General features: G+C 38.3%; 1 protein-coding gene and 1 long non-coding RNA gene across 4 annotated transcripts in view; both read right to left on the bottom strand.

The window, feature by feature from the left end:
• Positions 1-16,038, bottom strand: part of SNX13 (sorting nexin 13) — a 122,355-nt gene extending 106,317 nt beyond the window's left edge. For all 3 annotated transcript variants that reach the window (XM_028525141.2, XM_028525142.2, XM_036010544.1), the window contains exon 1: positions 15,203-16,038. In XM_028525141.2, coding sequence (XP_028380942.2) covers positions 15,203-15,802 — 600 coding nt within the window. In that variant the 5' untranslated portion in view covers positions 15,803-16,038. The remainder of the gene's footprint in view (positions 1-15,202) is intronic.
• Positions 5,451-12,270, bottom strand: LOC118497053. The gene is made up of 2 exons (XR_004899604.1): positions 12,241-12,270; positions 5,451-11,988 (listed from the first exon to the last, which is right to left on the bottom strand). It is a non-coding gene; the product is annotated as an uncharacterized LOC118497053 (long non-coding RNA).
• Positions 16,039-17,958: the final 1,920 nt, after the last annotated feature.

Genomic DNA, 17,958 nt, shown 5'->3' with positions numbered 1-17,958 from the left:
AAGCCACTGAACTGTACTGAATTATATGCTTTAATTGGATGAATTACATCATATGTGAATTTTATCTCAATAAAGCTATTTTTAAAATTACTACTTACTAGTTAAACAACAAAGAAAAGTAAAATAAATAAAACAGGCTAAAGGGCATACACACAGAATAGATTCAAGATAAAAAAAATTCTAAGTATCTAAAAATAAATAAACAAAGTGCGGAAAAGGTACTACCTTTAATGCAGCAGTTCTTAGTCAAAGGCAGTTTTGCCCCCCCAGAGACATTTAGTAATGTATGAAAACATTTTTGGGTATCAAAATGGGAAGGTGGGGGTCACCATAGCAGCCAAGGATATTGCTGTGTGCATCCTACAACTGCATCCTAATGCACAAGACAACCATCCACAACAATGAAGAGGAAGAAAGATGGAGAAATTACTTATTTTGGATTAAAGAGGCATAATAATGATGTTGCTAGATTAGATCCCGGTTCAAACTGAGGAAATCTGTATATACTGAATATTAGATGGTAATGTGGAATTACTAGTAATTTTATTCAGTGTGACAATGCTATATAGGTCTATCAAAAAAACACCCTTATTCTTGGGATATTTAGGAGAGTATTTTGAGGAGAGGTGGCAAAGTGTGTGCAATTTACTTTAAAATGGTTCAGCTACAGTAACAACAAAAATGAGACAAAGAATCAAGTCTAAAGCAAACATGACAAAATGTTAACAAATCTAAGTAATTGGTACACAGGTTCTGATAACAATATTTCTAAAGGTTTCTATATGTTTGTAATTCTGTATTATAAAAATTAATAATAAATATGAGTATTTTCCTCAAAACACTAAAAATATGTAAAAAAACCGCTTAGATTTTCTTAAAAAAGGTATAAACCATTGTATACCCTAGGGCCAGAATTATACATTTTAACATGGTAAAATCTGTAGGAAAAGATTCACATATTTAACAACACAAAATAAATTTATATTATAGCAAAAAAAAAATCCATAAACATATACTGGTCCAGCCAAAATGTCCATTTAGTTTTTTTTTCCATAAAATAAAAGGAACCTTTTTCATTTTCAACAATGACTTTATTGATTTGGATATTTTAAGTATGTCAGCTATCTTCCACTTGGTAGAACGTTGATTGCTCTCAATTAACGTCTCGATTTCATGGTTAGTTTCAATTCAACTGGTCTATCCAACAGTGGAGCATCATCCAACAAGAAATCTCCAGCACAAACTTCGCAAACCACTTTTGACACATTCATTCAATCACAGCATGTTCTCCATACAGTGCACAAATCTTTTCTTTTGCATTTCAGTTGTGTTTTAACCTTTCTTGAAATAATAAAGCATACTTAGTAGGCCAAAATGTTGCATATTTTCTTCTACCTTCAATATTAAAATGACTACACAAAAATTCACCAATTTTGATGTGTTTTTTTTAATGCACGCTGATATGACAGCTGTTGCAATACAACAAAATTGTTTCAAATGAAGTTCAAGACAACTAAGCACTACTAGAGCCATCTTCTGGAAAACAAACAAACTTATTGACCAGCCCAATATACACTTGTAAAAATATATGCACCAACTACAATAAAAGATTAAAAGCCATGAGAAGGGACGTTATAAATCATTAAGAAACAGACCAATGCTTGAAAAGAAAACAGAATAGGAACAAGCAACTCAGAACAGAAAATATAAATGGCCTATAAGGATATGAAAAATTACCAACCCTACCAGTGCTCAAAAAAATCCAAACTTTTAAAGCAAAAATATAATTTTCACCTATGTGAGAAGCAAAGATAAAAAACTGTAAGTCAAATTTGTTTATGATTTTAAAAAGCTAAATATAATATTAAAAATATAAAGTTATGCTGTTGACATTGGTTACCATACAATTTTTAATACAGTATTCATCTATTTCTATTTTATTAAACATATTTAATCAGAAATAGAAGCTGAATTCCACCAAATGCTTTCTTGGCCTATAATATCAGGATTTTTTCTGCATTGACTAATCAATAAAGTTATCAGTTAAAATAACATTTCTAAGAAATGAGCCATTTTTGCATATCTGCAATGACTCCTGCTTAATTGAGGCATGGTCCTCCTTTAAAGTAAAATCCAACACTAATCTATTTTACTTACAATTTTTACATGAATAATAATACATAAAATTGTTCTACAAATTTATATTAAATGAAGACAGGAGGTTATACAAATTTGTACATACAATCCCACTTTAAACAGTGTACAAATATAACACAGAATACTGAAGATAGGAAGTGTGCTTATTCTGAGTGATGAAATTAAAAACAATTTTTCTTCTTTATGTTTAACTTGATGTTTCAAATTTTATAAGCATAAATTATGTTAAAAACTGTCAAAAAAGCTGCCTTCATCTGAAAAAGAGAAATAATTTGCTATGAATGCCTACATAAAGAAAAGGAGATACCTGCATCACCTACTTCAGGCTCCAACAACAGAAATAAGTCTGTGAATTAAAATGATATCATCTCTAACAGGTTATACTTCTCCTATGCCTAGACGGCTCAATGTATGTGAATAAAGAAAAAGAAACCTGGATTTCCACCAACAGTTTGTGAGAATTTTAAAAGGTTGAAAATTATGTTGCTAGAAATTTCTATCACATTCTTAGAAATTAAACATTTAACACTGCATTTCTTATAAAACATCTAAGAACAAAATAAAAGTTTAAATTATATTAAAATCATTCTTTAAAAAGTTCTCTCTGAATAATGGAGTTTTTTTTTAATATATTTTATTGATTATGCTATTACAGTTGTCCCATTTCCCCCCTTCTCTCCCCTCCACCCTGCACCCCCCTCCCACCCACATTTCCCCCTTTAGTTCATGTCCATGTGTCATACTTATGAGTTCTTTAGTTTCTACATTTCCCGTACTATTCTTGCCCTCCCCCTATCTATTTTCAACCTACATTCTATGCTACTTATTCTCTATACCTTTACCCCTTTCTCCTCCTCCCACCCCCCTGCTGCCAACCCTCCATGTGCCCTCCATTTCTGTGGTTCTGTTCCTGTTCTAATTGTTTACTTAGTTTCTTTTGGTTTTGCTTTAGGTGTGGTTGTTAATATTTGTGAGTTTGCTGTCCTTTTACTATACATGTCTTTTCTTTATCTTCTTTTCTTAGATAAGTCCCTTTAGCATTTCATAAAATAAGGGCTTGGTGATGATGAACTCCTTTAACTTGACCTTATCTGAGAAGCACTTTATCTGCCCTTCCATTCTAAATGAGAGCTTTGCTGGATAAAGCAATCTGGGATGTAGGTCCTTGTCTTTCATGACTTGGAATATTTCTTTCCGGCCCCTTCTTGCCTGTAAGGTCTCTTTTGAGAAATCAGCTGACAGTCTGATGGGAACTCCTTTGTAGGTTACTGTCTCCTTGTCTCTTGCTGCTTCTAGGATTCTCTCCTTCGTCTTTACCTTGGCTAATGTAATTATGATGTGCTTTGGTGTGTTCCTTCTTGGGTCCAACTTCTTCGGGGCTCTCTGAGCTTCTTGGATTTCTTGGAAGGCTGTTCCCTTTGCCAGATTGGGGAAGTTCTCCTTTAGTATTTGTTCAAATACATGCTCAATCTGTTGCTTTTCCCCTTCCGATTCTGGTACCCCTATAATTCGGATATTGGAACGTTTAAAGGTGTCTGGGATGCTCTTAATCTTTTCCTCAATTTTTTGAATTCTTATTTCATCATGCTTTCCTGCTTGGTTGATTCTATCTTCCTTCTGGTCCACTGTATTGTTTTGAGACTCATATTCCTTCCTTTCACTATTGGATCTCTTCCGCATGTCTTCCTGCATCTGTTTTATGGTAATCTGCATTCTTTCATCTAAATTTCGTCCAAAATCCACCAGTTCCGTGAGCTTTCTGATCACCAGTGTTTTGAACTGTGCATCTGATAGACTGGCTAATTCTTGGTCGCTCAAAAGGATGAGTCCTGGGGGACTGATCTGCTCTGTTGAAAACATATTTTTTTTTTTCCCCCTGTCTCTCCTTTTTTTTTTTTTCCCGGTCTGGTTGCTCTTGTTACGGTGGGGGGGCGGAGCCTTAGGTGCTCACCGGGGCTGGGCACCCCAGTCACTAGATTGTGACGTTATATGTGGGGGCGGGGGCGGGAGCGGGAGCAAGGCGGGAGAAAACAATGGCGGTAGTTCCGTTCCCCTGGACTCAGACCCTTGTCTGGGCTTCTGGGCCGCGACCTCTGCCCTGGTCCACAATCGCCACCCCTCTGGGTCTGCCAGCCGCAGCTTGCGTACTCAGGGATCACCGCTGCCTTCTTGCGCCTCCGGATGCCTTTTGCTCTGATTTTGCGCCAAACCTTCCCCCGACCTCCGCGCACCACCGACCCGAGCCAGCCCCGCGCCCCCCGGCTCGTCTTCTCCTCGTCTTCTCCTACCAGTCCGGATGAACGCATCTACTTCAACTTCTTGGTTGCCCGACTTCCATTCAGATAAATCCTCTGCCGGATCTGGGTGTTATTCTGATAGTAAATTATTGTTGTAAATTATTGGTTTTCTAATCTTGGTTGTACGAGGAGGTACGGTGTGTCCACCTATTCCTCCATCTTGCCAGAAGTCCTGAATAATGGAATTTTAATTCACTCTTTTCCACGAAACAACTATGGAAATGTCTTCATGGGGGAGGGTGTATTATTCCCCTATACTTTTCAAAGCCAGAAAGGAAACACTAAAAGGAAATTAAAATCTTGACTATCCAGGTTCTTCACTAATTCACCTACTATCTCATAAATTCTTTGTTCTCTTCAGATCCTGTCACTGTGACACTAAACTAAAAGAAAATGAATTACTTTGATATAACACAGTATTGCACATGTCATTTCTAACCCAGCAATCTGTCTACTCCCTACCACTCTGTTCAGGTCACATTATAGTGCATGATGATCCTCACATATGAAAACTAAGTTGATACACAACAATACATCTTAAGCTCCTCTAACAAAAGTAGAGAGAAATAGAAAGAAGAGATTTAATGTATACATCAGAAGACTTCCAGTCACAAAAGTGTTCCTCTACTCAAGTACACTCAACTTACACCACAGCAATCCACTGGTACAAAAGCAAGACAAAACAGGCCATGTTAATACATGGTCCCCTTCTCCCTCATTCATACAGGACTATAACAATGCAAGACTAAAAGTGCCAATATTCACCACTCAACTTCTACTTTTCCCCACACTACATAACCCAAGGAAAAATCAAGCAACACAGCCTATTACAACAGAGAGAGTGGGATCTTAAACTCAGAACATAACTGAACTGCCACCAACCCCCTGCCTTCCCTCTCTTTCTCACGGAATAGGGCGTCCTCTAACCCAGCAACAGGAGCCATCTCGTACTGAGTGCTCCACATTGGCTAGGGCCTCTGCTGACAATTTTATATGTTATATACGTTTGCAAAACACAGACTATAAATCTGTACTTACTATACACATCTAATTCTCACAACAACTCTGGCAAAAGTTAAATTACTGACTGTTCTATAAATGAAAAACAGCTAAGTCATAGGGCTAGACCATGAAAACTGAGCTGGGTTTAAAATTCAAGCAAGTTCTGAACCAATACTTTACAATGACTCTCAAGAAGGCTTTTACAAAGGAGGTAGGGCAGTGCAGGGGGGAGGAGATGGGCCAAATTCTGCGAATGTATCTGATTAATCAAATGAAAGTAATTTATTAAGATTTAAAAATTCAACTTCTCAGAAAAACCTAACGTAACTAAACTGTCACTAACCCTTAAAGTTCTTGGTACTCTTTAATATGTAGATTTTTGTAGGTATTAGTATTTAGGTAACTTTTAGGGTATGTTCTAGAGTTGGTACAGATTAAAATAAATTTCCATCACATTCCTGACAGCTACACAATAACTCAATATCAGAACAATGATTCTGAAAGTACTACCAGATCTCTTAATTCACAACTAAAAAAGCACAACAGTGTTAATTAACTCAGAGATTATGAGCCTTTTAATCAAGATAAATTCAGACAAGAGGCATAGAATCGTAAAAGGAAATTATATCAAACCATATATTAAAAATGTATATAAAATGTTTAATTTGTTTGCCCTTTAAATTAACAATGGAAAATATTTTTAACCCTATAAGTATAACTTAAAAAATCAAAGTTAAATTCTCTGTTATGGCCTGTTTGATATATTTGAGAGGAGAAAAAGGTAAAGGTTGGGCGAACAACTGAGTTAGCAAGCTGCAGACCTACAGACATAGAGGAGAACAGTAAAAGACACAGCAGGGGTGGAGGGAAATCAACATATCCACTAAGTGACAGGGTAAAGGGGAAAAATAAGTCTAGAAAGAAAAATACAGACAGACATAGCTCCACCCACAAAGGACTTTGATGGCATAACCGCCCACTAAGTAAAATGTTGTTATAACAAGAACACATCACTGGTTAAGTATAACAGTTTATTGTGCTATTACATGAATGCTGATAACTGCTATTGATAAAGGGACTAAAACTATTTATGGGTCTAATATCTATACTTAGAATTCTAAACACAAATTTTATTTGTAATAACTTAGCCCTAAGTTCGTTTCCTAACCCACAGCACAGTTCTAAGACCAATCAAGCCGGCTACATATTTTTTATACAAAGGATTTTAATAATACGTTTATACTTCTTATTAAAGGAACTATTCAGTAAAAAAGCTTATATAAATTTAGAGCTACTTTACATAAAATATTATCAAATTGACAAGGACCATAGTACTTCCTATAGCAGAAAACTACATTAACACTGGCATTTTTAAAGCATGACATGAGATTATACTACAATTTTCCCTTTCCCTTCATTTGTAGCAAAATGGCCAGAAGAAATTTGGTTAGTCAAAAGTTCTATTTATGACCAACTCATATTATACAGGTGTCAACTCTCTTAATTTCATCCTGAATTCAGTCTAAATCTAGATCTTAATGCAACACATAAATTAGAAAGTTAATAAAAACAAAGAATTAGATCATGAGTCATTAATCTGATATTTTAAAACTTCCTCAATGAAACAAAGACAGAAAACAGCTTCAAACATTAAATTCCAAGTTACAAAAATAAATCACTTGCTATTTACATCTGAGAAAATAATAATAAAACTTCATAGTTATTGAGTGCTACTGTGGGAAACACTTAAAATGTGTTATTTCACTGAATACTTATAACAACCCTGAGGAGTAAGGACCATTCATTTACAAGTGACACACAAGAGAAAAACTGAGGCTCAAAAAGACTGAAGTCAAAATGCTCTGAAGTGACAAAATTTAGATTCAAATCCAAATAATCAGACACAAGCCATCATTCTTAACCAAAAGCATATACTCTCCTTCCAAAATTAGGAACAGTCAATTTGTGATTAGAAGTGCATATATATGGAGAGAGATGTAGCTACAGATATAAGTGACTGACACTCTGAGTCCCAACACAAAGACGGTCTAACTTTGGTAGTCCTGTAAATTCTGCACTAATGCCCATTTTTTGATTGAATATTTTCAGCTATCAGATATTATCTTATAGAGCTTTTTTAGTTCATAAAATACATTGTAATAAATTATAAAATACTCTTAAGCCTAACTGATTTTTCTAAAATTGCTATGTAATCAGCACATCCACTAAAGCACACTATTTCAGTTTCTTTTTCTGTTTTTTTGTTGTTTTCTACCTTTCAAGTTCCAACTCCCAGTAGCCCATTTCCTCTTCTTCTGCTAAACTTTACCAGGATTAGACTATTAGAACAGTTTAAGTGTTGAATGCTTAGGTACTATTATTCAAGAAAAAGCATCAGATGTTCGTAATTAACACTGAATATGAAAAAAGCTGACTGTGTTAATAGTTGCAGTCTGATTAAACGCTGAGAAAAATTCCGAGAACGAAATGCCATCTCAAACTCCTGAAGAGAAATCAAGAACAAATTCTAAAGTACAATATTATGATTTGGAGAAACACTTGATATCTTAAAATCAGACCATGACTTCCCAAAATTTATGTAATAACTAAAATGAGGTGAAATTTTATTTCATACTTAACTCCTCCATTAAAACTGTACAACTTTCAATCGGTTTTACAATTCCCAAGCCTCAAATGATGGTGAATCCAAAAGCCATTCAATTGCACACACACTTGTTGTCACACAAGTCTAGCCTGAAAATAAAAGTCACAATACAAAGAATCACAAACTCTCTCCTGTGCCAAACCAAGGCCAGGCTAAAAATAGCCCCAGGGTTCCAGAAGCAAAAGGAATTCAGGTTTAAATACAGTAACACTCAAGGACTCTCCAACAATGCAGGGCTAAGGTCAAAAGCAAAGCAGGATGTCAATTTAGGGATTTCACAGAGGATTCAGAATAAAAAGATTCCTCAGGAAACTGGAGAAAACAGGGCAATAAGCCCACACCTGTGATTTACCACACTTGATGTATATGAGTCTCTTGTACTAACTTAAAAATCATTAGACCAGTTTAATTTTCACATGTGAGCATAGAATCACTACTGAACTTTTCTGGCACATATTATTTTTAAGTATGCAATGGAATTGTAGGTGGGTGAAATCCTCTAACAATGTGACACCGAGAGGCACTTTAGTCTAGAGACTGTGGTGGCAGCTGTACTTCTTGGAAATATGCCCCCAAATTTTCCAACTTGTTAAAATTCATGACCAAATTTTTACTCATGCTTGCAAATTTTCAAGATAGTATTAAAGGTCGTACAAGCTATGAAACATTCAATGAAGTGCCACAAAAATCAGCATTATTGTACTATCATAAATAAAGCTTTCTTTCAATTTATCTAGATCAGGAATACGTTTTTAAGTGGCACATATGAAATCACAATAAAATTTAAACAGGACAAGGTACAAGATAAAATCCAAGCTGTTCTGCATTTATAATGGGCTACATGAAAATAACATCAATCTAATCAGATTTTTCCAGTAGGAGAAATTAAGAGACTTACAGTCCAAATAAAAGCTTGATGTTCAACTTTTTTTTGTCAAATTCTTTTTTGTTTTGTGGCCCCAAACACAGTATTAAACTACAATGCACTAATAAAAAGAGTTTAATGGACATAGTGAGTAAACAATCCATGAAGGGTAATTAACGTGATAGTTTAAATTTACCACACGCAATGTTTTCTTAGTAATTTTTCACTTTTACCTTAATTCTACTGCAAGGAATATTCAACATTCATTTGACAGATGTTAAGTGAGGAATACTGAGCCTCCAGCTGTGTTCCAGACACCGGGAATATGACTGTGAACCCCATCTTCAGGAGTGTACATTCGAGTAGGGGAGAAATGGAAAATAAGCAAATAAATGAAAGGTGCGTGGGGACCAAGTATTACCTTTACCAGGGTAATGGAATTCAGCTGGGTCTTTTGGTAAAATTTCGTAGACCTCTTAAAGGGATCTACGGTCTAAGGGATCTGGGTCTTTTCAAGGAAAAAATAATGACAAATTCACCGATTTTTCTTCTCTGTTGTCATTTTTTCTTTTACTTCACATTGTGAATCTGCTTGGAGCAAATGCAGACAGTTGAGATGGGCTGACTACAGTTGTAAGAACCTCCTTTTAAAGCTGCCATCTCATCCAAACTAGCAGCTTTACCTGGAGTTATAAAGCTAATATAAGTAATTACCTTTTCTTCCTCTTCATTTTTCACCCTTTAATTATATTACTTGTTTGCTTCTGACAAAAGACCTCAAGGCTTTGGCTGAACCATGGCCCAACTGGCAGAATTTAATTCTAATACTTAATTTTCTGAGGGCAGATTCTAGGCCTGACTCACCACTTAAAGCCCCAGAACTTAGCTCATGCCTACCACACAGTAGGTGTACTTGTGTTTGGTAAACAAATTAATCCACTAAAAATAATGTCCAGTACAGGTCATCACAAAGCCTTATCAAAATCATCCTAAACAGCTTTCCTTTTAAAAACCATCCCAGGATTTTTAGGATTGCCAGGATTGATTAAAAATAAAAGATTTCCTGCAAATATTTCTAAGTATATACACACAAATGACTGCTAACCTTCAAATAAGTAAACTTTTACAAAATACTTTTTGGAACGCCCTTTCAGAAATTCTTTGGCATCGGTTTACTAACCACATAATAAACTACCCTCATCACTAGTTGGCAGGACATGTTCTCAGTCTATTTGTTCCTTTCACTTCGTATAGTCTACTCTTCACCTCCTCTGTAACCACACCAATGGCCAGGGGACATCTTTTTCCTGGGACCCACCACCCACCTACTGAGAAGTTAGTGAGCCACAAAGCTAGATGGAACCTAGGACCTGAATTCATAGTAGTACAAGGCATATAGAAAGAAAAAATCTGATGTACTAACTACTGATATTTGTAGAATGACTGACAGTTTACAATGAGTTGCATACCCTCTTTCACTTCATTTCATCTTCGGAATAATGAGAGAGCAGCTTAGGAAAGTGCTACTATTATCCCAATTTTACACAGAAGGAAACTAAGGCTCAAGAAGTTCAAACTGCCCCAATGTCGCATCATAAATAAGAGGTGAAGTCGGGACTCATCCTTATAATGCTTAACATACAGGTCATTCGTGTGCTACCTCGCTACTCTGGTAGGTATCGATAGACATAAGTATGAATTACTATGACTCCAGCCTTATTTTTCACTCAATTTCAACCATTTTTTTTAAATTGGTATGTTAAAAGTTGTCTACTTGCTTTAATTCAAAGTTCAGTCTCTTCACATTTTCTAGCTTAACATCCTATCAATGCCAATGGACCTAAAGTTCTTTTCCTGGTTAGTTGCCTTTATGGTGTCATCAATTAATAATTAAGGAAATAGCTCATGTTGTTTAAGAACTGCCCCATCACAAGCGTATTCCTATTAACAAATATATCAACAAAATCAAGTCGTAATTTTTTACTAATCATTTATTATGAGCAAGCGTGTATCAATGTGAGTATATGTTTGCGTATAAAAAGAGCCCTACAAGTCCACAGTTCCTTCCTTGATGCACAACTCATTGCATCTCAGGATTTCCTAAAATGAAATACCACAAAGCCTGTAAGGCTCAATATTAGTCCGATATTAGAGAAACAAAACCAACAGATTACACAACTTTGAAATGTAATGCAAATTCTATCGCCTTTTTTGAGGGTAAATCACCTCAAAATCTATGAGCTGTCCTCCAGAGAAGAAACCTATTACAATTCCTTTAGGCAAATATCTTCCAAATTTATTTGAACCATAAAATCTTACTCCCTTAACAACTATTAACCTAGGACTTCTAACAGTGCTACTCTTTACACCTCTTCCCCTCTGTATCCTATTTTTTTAACCACAAAATCAACAATTAGTGCTAATATACTAAAAATCAGTAATCTGGATGGAAGTAACTTAACCCAAATATAAAATAAACCATTTTTATTTAACATTAACTAATACCCCACATTTGCACACAACCCATACAACTATTACGTTTAAATAAAATTTTTATTTGCTATTTTTAAAAGCATAAGTGTCAATAAGCTGGTAATTGCTTTTCCCATGAAACGGCCTCCAGAGCATACCAGACACTGGTGCAAATTTGGCGCGTTTTCCTACATCTTCTACACCTTTAGTTTTCTGTGATAATAAATGCTCTAAATAAAAACCCTGATAGCTATGAAACATCAAAGAATAGTTTCAAAGTGTGTTTAATGAAAACTAACTGATAAATATCTCACCACATTCAATGTTGTGAAAATTAAGATTAATTGAAACAAATTATCAGGTAAACATCCCATACCTAACTAATTCTGATATACAGGAAGTTTACTCTTATTTTAAAAATGGGAACAGGGGGGTTAGAAGGTAAGTGGCTACTAAACAAGTAATTTTTGAGTTTGACAAATTTTTTGCCAAATGTTGTAGGAGTAACATTAAGAATAAGAAGTCCTGCCCTGGCTGGTGTAGCTCAGTGGATTGAGCGCGGGCTGCAAACCAAAGCATCACAGGTTCGATTCCCGGTCAGGGCACATGCCTGGGTTGCAGGCCACGGCCCCCAGCAACTGCACATTGATGTCTCTGTCTCTCTCTCTGTCTCTCTGTCTCTCTCTTTCTCCCTCCCTTCCCTCTCTAAAAATAAATAAATAAAATCTTTAAAAATAAAAGATTATATAATACATTAAAAAAAAAGAATAAGAAGTCCTAACAGGAGCAAAGACAGTACCAAGGGGAAAAAATGGGACATTAAGAAAAAAAATGACCTCCTGGAGCTGTATTTTCAATTCGCACTAATCTATCATTTTTCACAAGTTTAAAGTTTGTACATATTTGCTCAATTGAGTATTTTTCTCTTTTAGCTTAATTTAATCACTTGTATGACTTCTCATTTCTAAAAAGGTTTCCAGGATCTATTTTGACAAAAAGCAAAACATTCATATGAATGCTTATCATTATTATGTGTCTACAAACTTGGAATCCTCACCTTGTTTTTAAAAAGCCCTAAAAATAGTATTCTGGTGATTATCAGGTACAAAAAGTTAATAACACATTCCATAATGAACCACAAAAACAACACACAACTTGGAATAAGAGGACTTGAAGTGACAGCTGGCTCCACCACTCACTACAAGCCAGCCACTTGAACTCTCAATCTCAGCCCTCTCATCAGGCTAATGGAGATGCTATCACATACCTCAATGTCAAAATCTGAAAGAACCAAGCAGATAGTGCGATCACTACTTTCTGAGCATAGGATATGCTCATTGAACAAGAAAATCCTTCATAACATAGTTCTTCAGCATATATTCTACTACCTAACATAAATCACATCTCCTAAAACTTGCTTATCTAATTGTTAGCATTAGCAGAAGCAATAAAAAGGAGTCCCATGCTACTAATTTTTAGTAAGTAACACTGAGTAAAAAAAATTTTTTTAGAGACACATGGACTGATAGCCTCCCCCAGGCAACCCGACGTGGGGATCGAAGACAAAACCCAGGTATGTGCCCTGGCAGGAGATCAACCTTTGGGTGTATAGGACTCCAACCAGCTGAGCCACCCATACAGGCCAAGTAAAATTTTTGTATCTAAAACATTTTAAAATAGGGCTATTTCTGAACCTTGTTTAAATAAACCAAAAAGCTAAAAGTCAAGCAAAAAGTCTCAAATAATGATAACTTTTCGGTTTATCTGACCATATTCAGATAAGGAAGTAGCCTATTTTAAAATCTATCAAAAGAGCTGAAAACAACACATTGAGAGCAAAATGGTCAGAGTTCTGTTCTGAGAGTAAGAGATGGGATTCTAGTTTCTCCTTTGCCACCAATAATTGTTTGACCTTGAACAAGTCTCTGGACTTCAGTTTTCTAATCTATGAAATGAGTACTCAAAAACAGAGATGAGATCCAAGTAACATTAAATCTGCACCTTACTTCAGAGAGGCAACCCAGCACAGCAGCAGCAGACTTGGCAGGGCTGCCAAGGTGGGAGCCCTGGCTCTGCCACTTCCACGCTCTGCACGGCACACACAAAGCACTCAAGTGCAACTTACTACTGCCACTGACTTACTGTTAAAAACATGTTCCTGAAACACACAATCATGTTAAAGTACAAAAGCTTAGAAAGTTCAATCTTTCCCAATCAGGTCACTATCATTTTATTGTCTCAGCAGATACAATAAGTTCATGTGAAAGCATTACGATTGTCTTCAAGTGTGCTAACCTAAGCCAAACTGAATCAAAAGATCATCTCATATAATATTGTGCATTTAGAGACAACGGAAAACTTATTATAAGGCTAATTATTCTCACCAAAATATCACACTGAAGGTAAAAATAGAAATTCTGCTACTTCTAAGGTTTTTTTTAAACTAATACTGCTAATGACAACAGAAGCTTATGATATACCATGATCTGCAGGAATGAAATAAACTTCAGAAATGGGAAAAAAAATCTGTGGAATTTAGAAATACAAAGGGACCTACAACCTACTGAAAGTAAGTAGTTTGTGAATTAAAAGCAATCAGTATTTAATAAACACGTCATATGCCAGGCACTGTGCATACATTTTTAAGCAGAAATACCAAAGTAGGAAGTTCCTCAGAGTTAACCAAGTTGGAAAGACAAGTAGGTCCTTTATTATCACAAACGCTTTTACTTCCTTTGTGACCCAAGTAAGAAGACTTCCCAGTGCCCATTAAAATTGATTCCTATCCGGAGTTTGGCCGCAAAGATGCCCAAACTAGTTCCTGACAGCTGACACCGAAATACTCACAGGACTTCAAGTGAGTAGCTTTTAAGATATTTCCTTAAATCCACAAACTTCGGAACCTGTCTTCAATGATACCTACACCTGCCTATGTATACATAATTGTGTTCGCTGTGTCAAATACCTAGCTACATCAATTTAGTTCATAAAGGGAAACTCTTCTTCTTCAAAAAGTCTGCTTTTTGCAGTGGACATTGGGCACTAGAAATTGATTGGCTAGTCATAGCTGCCCTATTTCCATTTCAGGTCCAAGGGGGGAAAAAAACCTGTTCCCGACAGACAGTGCCAAGGGAGCATTAAGCAATCGAGAGGGTGGATGCTAATCAGAACTTTCTTCTTCCCACGATTTAAGCGAAAGGTGACTGAGTGTGGGAGTGGGGCTTACCCAAGTATCGCTGAAAGAAAGAGAAGGTCCACCTCAAAGGTGGGGTGGGACACAAACCGTTCTGGCCAAGTGACAAACCCAGGATGCTGCCCGAGCGCGGAGGCAGAGGGCCGTGGAGGCCGGAGGCTGGAGAAGGGACAGCTCCGGCACACCGTGGGGAAATGGGAACCAGTGGCAACGCAGAGAGACCCCTCGCTGCCACACAGCAGCCTGTAAGGGGACACCACGAAGGGAGCGGCAAGTTAAGAGGTAAGGACAGCAGGAGGGAGACCAGTGCCGGGGCGACGGACAAGTGACAACTGCGAAAGAAGAGCACAGACAGCAGGAGGTGGTGGGACTCTGTTGAGTCAGCACAGCTCCTATTCGGGGGGCACTTGTAGGATCCCGGCTGCTGCTCGGGCCCCGCAGCCCGCTGCCGAGGGTCGGGCCCGCCGGCATGAGAAATGATGGTCACTGGCGAGCTGACACCGATCCCTTCCCCATTTCACAGGTAAACACTGGCCGCCGTCGCCGCTTACCTCTGTTAACATTATTACACCCCAGGGAAGTGAGCTCCTCCCTAGCCTCGCCGCATGGCAGCAGCCGTAGCAGCAGCGAAAACTGCCCGAGCCGCCGCCAACGGCGGCAACAGCTCCTTCAGTCCTTTCCCGGGCGGCAGCTTTACTCGGCTTCGCAGGCTTCCCCCCGGCCCGGCTGCTCGCGACGGACGCGCCGCCATCTTGGAAGAGCGACGTCCGCGTCTCCCCGTGACGTGCGCTCCCATTGGCGGACGCGGGAGCCGCCGGCGTCTCGTGACTGTCTCCATAGCGCCGGCGCGTCGGAGAGCGGAGACCGGCGTCCGGCGGCCCACCCGGAGCAGGTGGCTGGGCTCCTGGAGTCCGGCGCTCTGGCCGAAGAGGGACGGCGGGGCGTGGAGAGAGGCCCCAACGCCAGGCTAACGAAGGAGCCGGCGCGCACGCCAGCGGGAACCGCTTGTCCTCTGCCGCACGCCGGGGTCGGCTGGCCCTAGGGTGGAGCGAGATCGACAGAGGCCGAGCTTTTGATGGATGGCGCTGTGGAGCTCGCGCATCTCGGGGACTTGGCGGCAGCTGTCCTGTAGAAGAGCTTCCCCTTCTCATCGCCGTGGCCCCCAGGGCAACCGAAGTGCACGCGGGAGGTTCGGCTCGCTGCACCGTCTGGACCTTAAAAAAGATCCGAAAGTGCTTCCTGCTCTGTCTCTCTTTCCTAAACTTTGACAGAAACTTTCCTATGTCTGTACCAGTCCTCGGCGAGTTCTTTACTGGGGTACGCGACAGGTTGTGGAAGTGATACGGGTCGTATCAGCTTTACCCAGATCCCAGCAGTTAGGACTGTCGCTGATTAGTTGATTGGCGAGCACCTGCATAACAATGAGGGCTTAGAGAACTATAAAAAAAAATTAAAGTCACTTGTTTTTTAACAGTCATCTCTGCTGCTTTATTGGCTTTTCGACCCGATGTGTTTGTCTGTCAGGGTGAGTCAATTTTAGCAGGTGTCATTGTGGTGAGTCTCAGCATCAATGGGACAGAACTCTGGAACGCAGTGTGCCTAAAAGCCCCTGAGATAACATTCTGAGCCTGCCACTGGTTACAGTGTGTGGAATTGGAGGCAGTCATTTCTACCTCAATTGCAATGGAAGTAGTTTACCTGAACCTGCTGTGTTACCCACTTGTGGAAACCAGTTCCTAAAAATATTGGGAAGTAAACGTTCAGATTTGACATACAAAACCACCTTCCGTTTTTGTTTTGTTTGTTTCTACAAGGGGTACAAAGGCATTTTGGAAATGCCTTTGCCAGAGTTCCTTTCCCTTTGCCAGAGTCCCCACCCCCATCTCCGTTCCTGAATAATAGTAGTTTTCAGAAAATGAAACTTACTTAATACATTACTCTCATCTCAAAACATTAAGTAAAAGTAGTACAAACCTTGTGCTACCCCTATACTATTGCATCCTTACCAAGGAAGCAAAATGGTTCATTTAGATAGGCAGGAATTAAAAATCCTGATTTTAGTCCGCTCAACTGAGGCCAAGTAGGTTCTGTTGTTTTAATATGCGTCTGATAATTTCCTATTTCTGATGCAGCAAAATTCTGACTTCTGCAACACAATAAAACGTGTTACTGGTATTGACATATTAAACCATGAATCGGAAATAAGATGGGAAAATACTACCGAGACTAACATTAAGGGAAACCAAGAGATACTAGAGACAACAAGGAACCTGGAAAAAGATACTGTTCCAACCTGTAAATAAGAAGACAGAGAGGGAGACTCATTAATATTTAAGGTTCCAGCTAGTGAATTAAAACCAATTTAGGGGTCTGGCTTGAGTATTTCATTTTCTTCATATATTTTTCCAATACCACAAGCAAGACATTTTCACTTATTGTAAAGGTTATGTAGAGACACAACTTGAGTTTATACCACCTAAAATATGACATAGGTATGCTTTTAATATTTAGGTGTATCTGTAGACCTCAGAACAAGCCAAAATCCTCAGCTTCCAGCGTTCTCGGCCAGGGTCCCTTTTGTGACCTAAAAAACCTTGTTAGCTAGCCTACCAAATCCCTACAGTCACCTCTCTGACCTCATTTCTACTAAGCACTTTATACACCACGCTACTGTAACTACAGGGCTTCCTCTTGCCCTGGGGCCTTTGCACTAACTACTCTCTTTATCTGGAAAGATCTTTCCACAAGATACCGCAGGGCTAGCTCCCTCACTCTGTCCCATCTTTGCTCAAATGTCACCCTTTTCAAAGAAGTCTGCGCTGACCATCTCATTTAAAATGTTGCCTTTCCCGGAGCACCCTTTCTTCCTTGCTTCAGTTTTCTTAATAGCACTTACACCTTCTAACATAAATACTATTTTTCTTATTATCTGTCTTCTTTCTACTAGAATGTGAGTTCCATGATTTTTCTGTTTTGTCCAATGATCTCTTCTCAGCACCTGTTGTAGAATTCAAGAATAGTACATGGCACAAAATGGACAATAAATATTTCTTAAGTGAATGGGTGAATCACTTCCTAAAAGACTCCAAAAGGAATAGGCATAATTAAAACTGCTAAGAAACAAAATCCTTGATATTGAAAGAAAAATTTGTTTTAGATTGGCCATTGGTTGTTCTTATCACGCAGTTATGGGGAAGAATTACTGTATTTTTTGGACTATAAGATGCACTTCCCCCCATCAAAATTGGGGAGAAATAATGGTTGTTAATGCTGCTGTTGAGTTCTGTTTACATTTACATTGGTGAAA

Source organism: Phyllostomus discolor, chromosome 10 (assembly GCF_004126475.2).
Source record: "Phyllostomus discolor isolate MPI-MPIP mPhyDis1 chromosome 10, mPhyDis1.pri.v3, whole genome shotgun sequence".
NCBI classification, from domain to species: domain Eukaryota; kingdom Metazoa; phylum Chordata; class Mammalia; order Chiroptera; family Phyllostomidae; genus Phyllostomus; species Phyllostomus discolor.
This window is presented reverse-complemented; position numbering and strand designations above follow the sequence as displayed.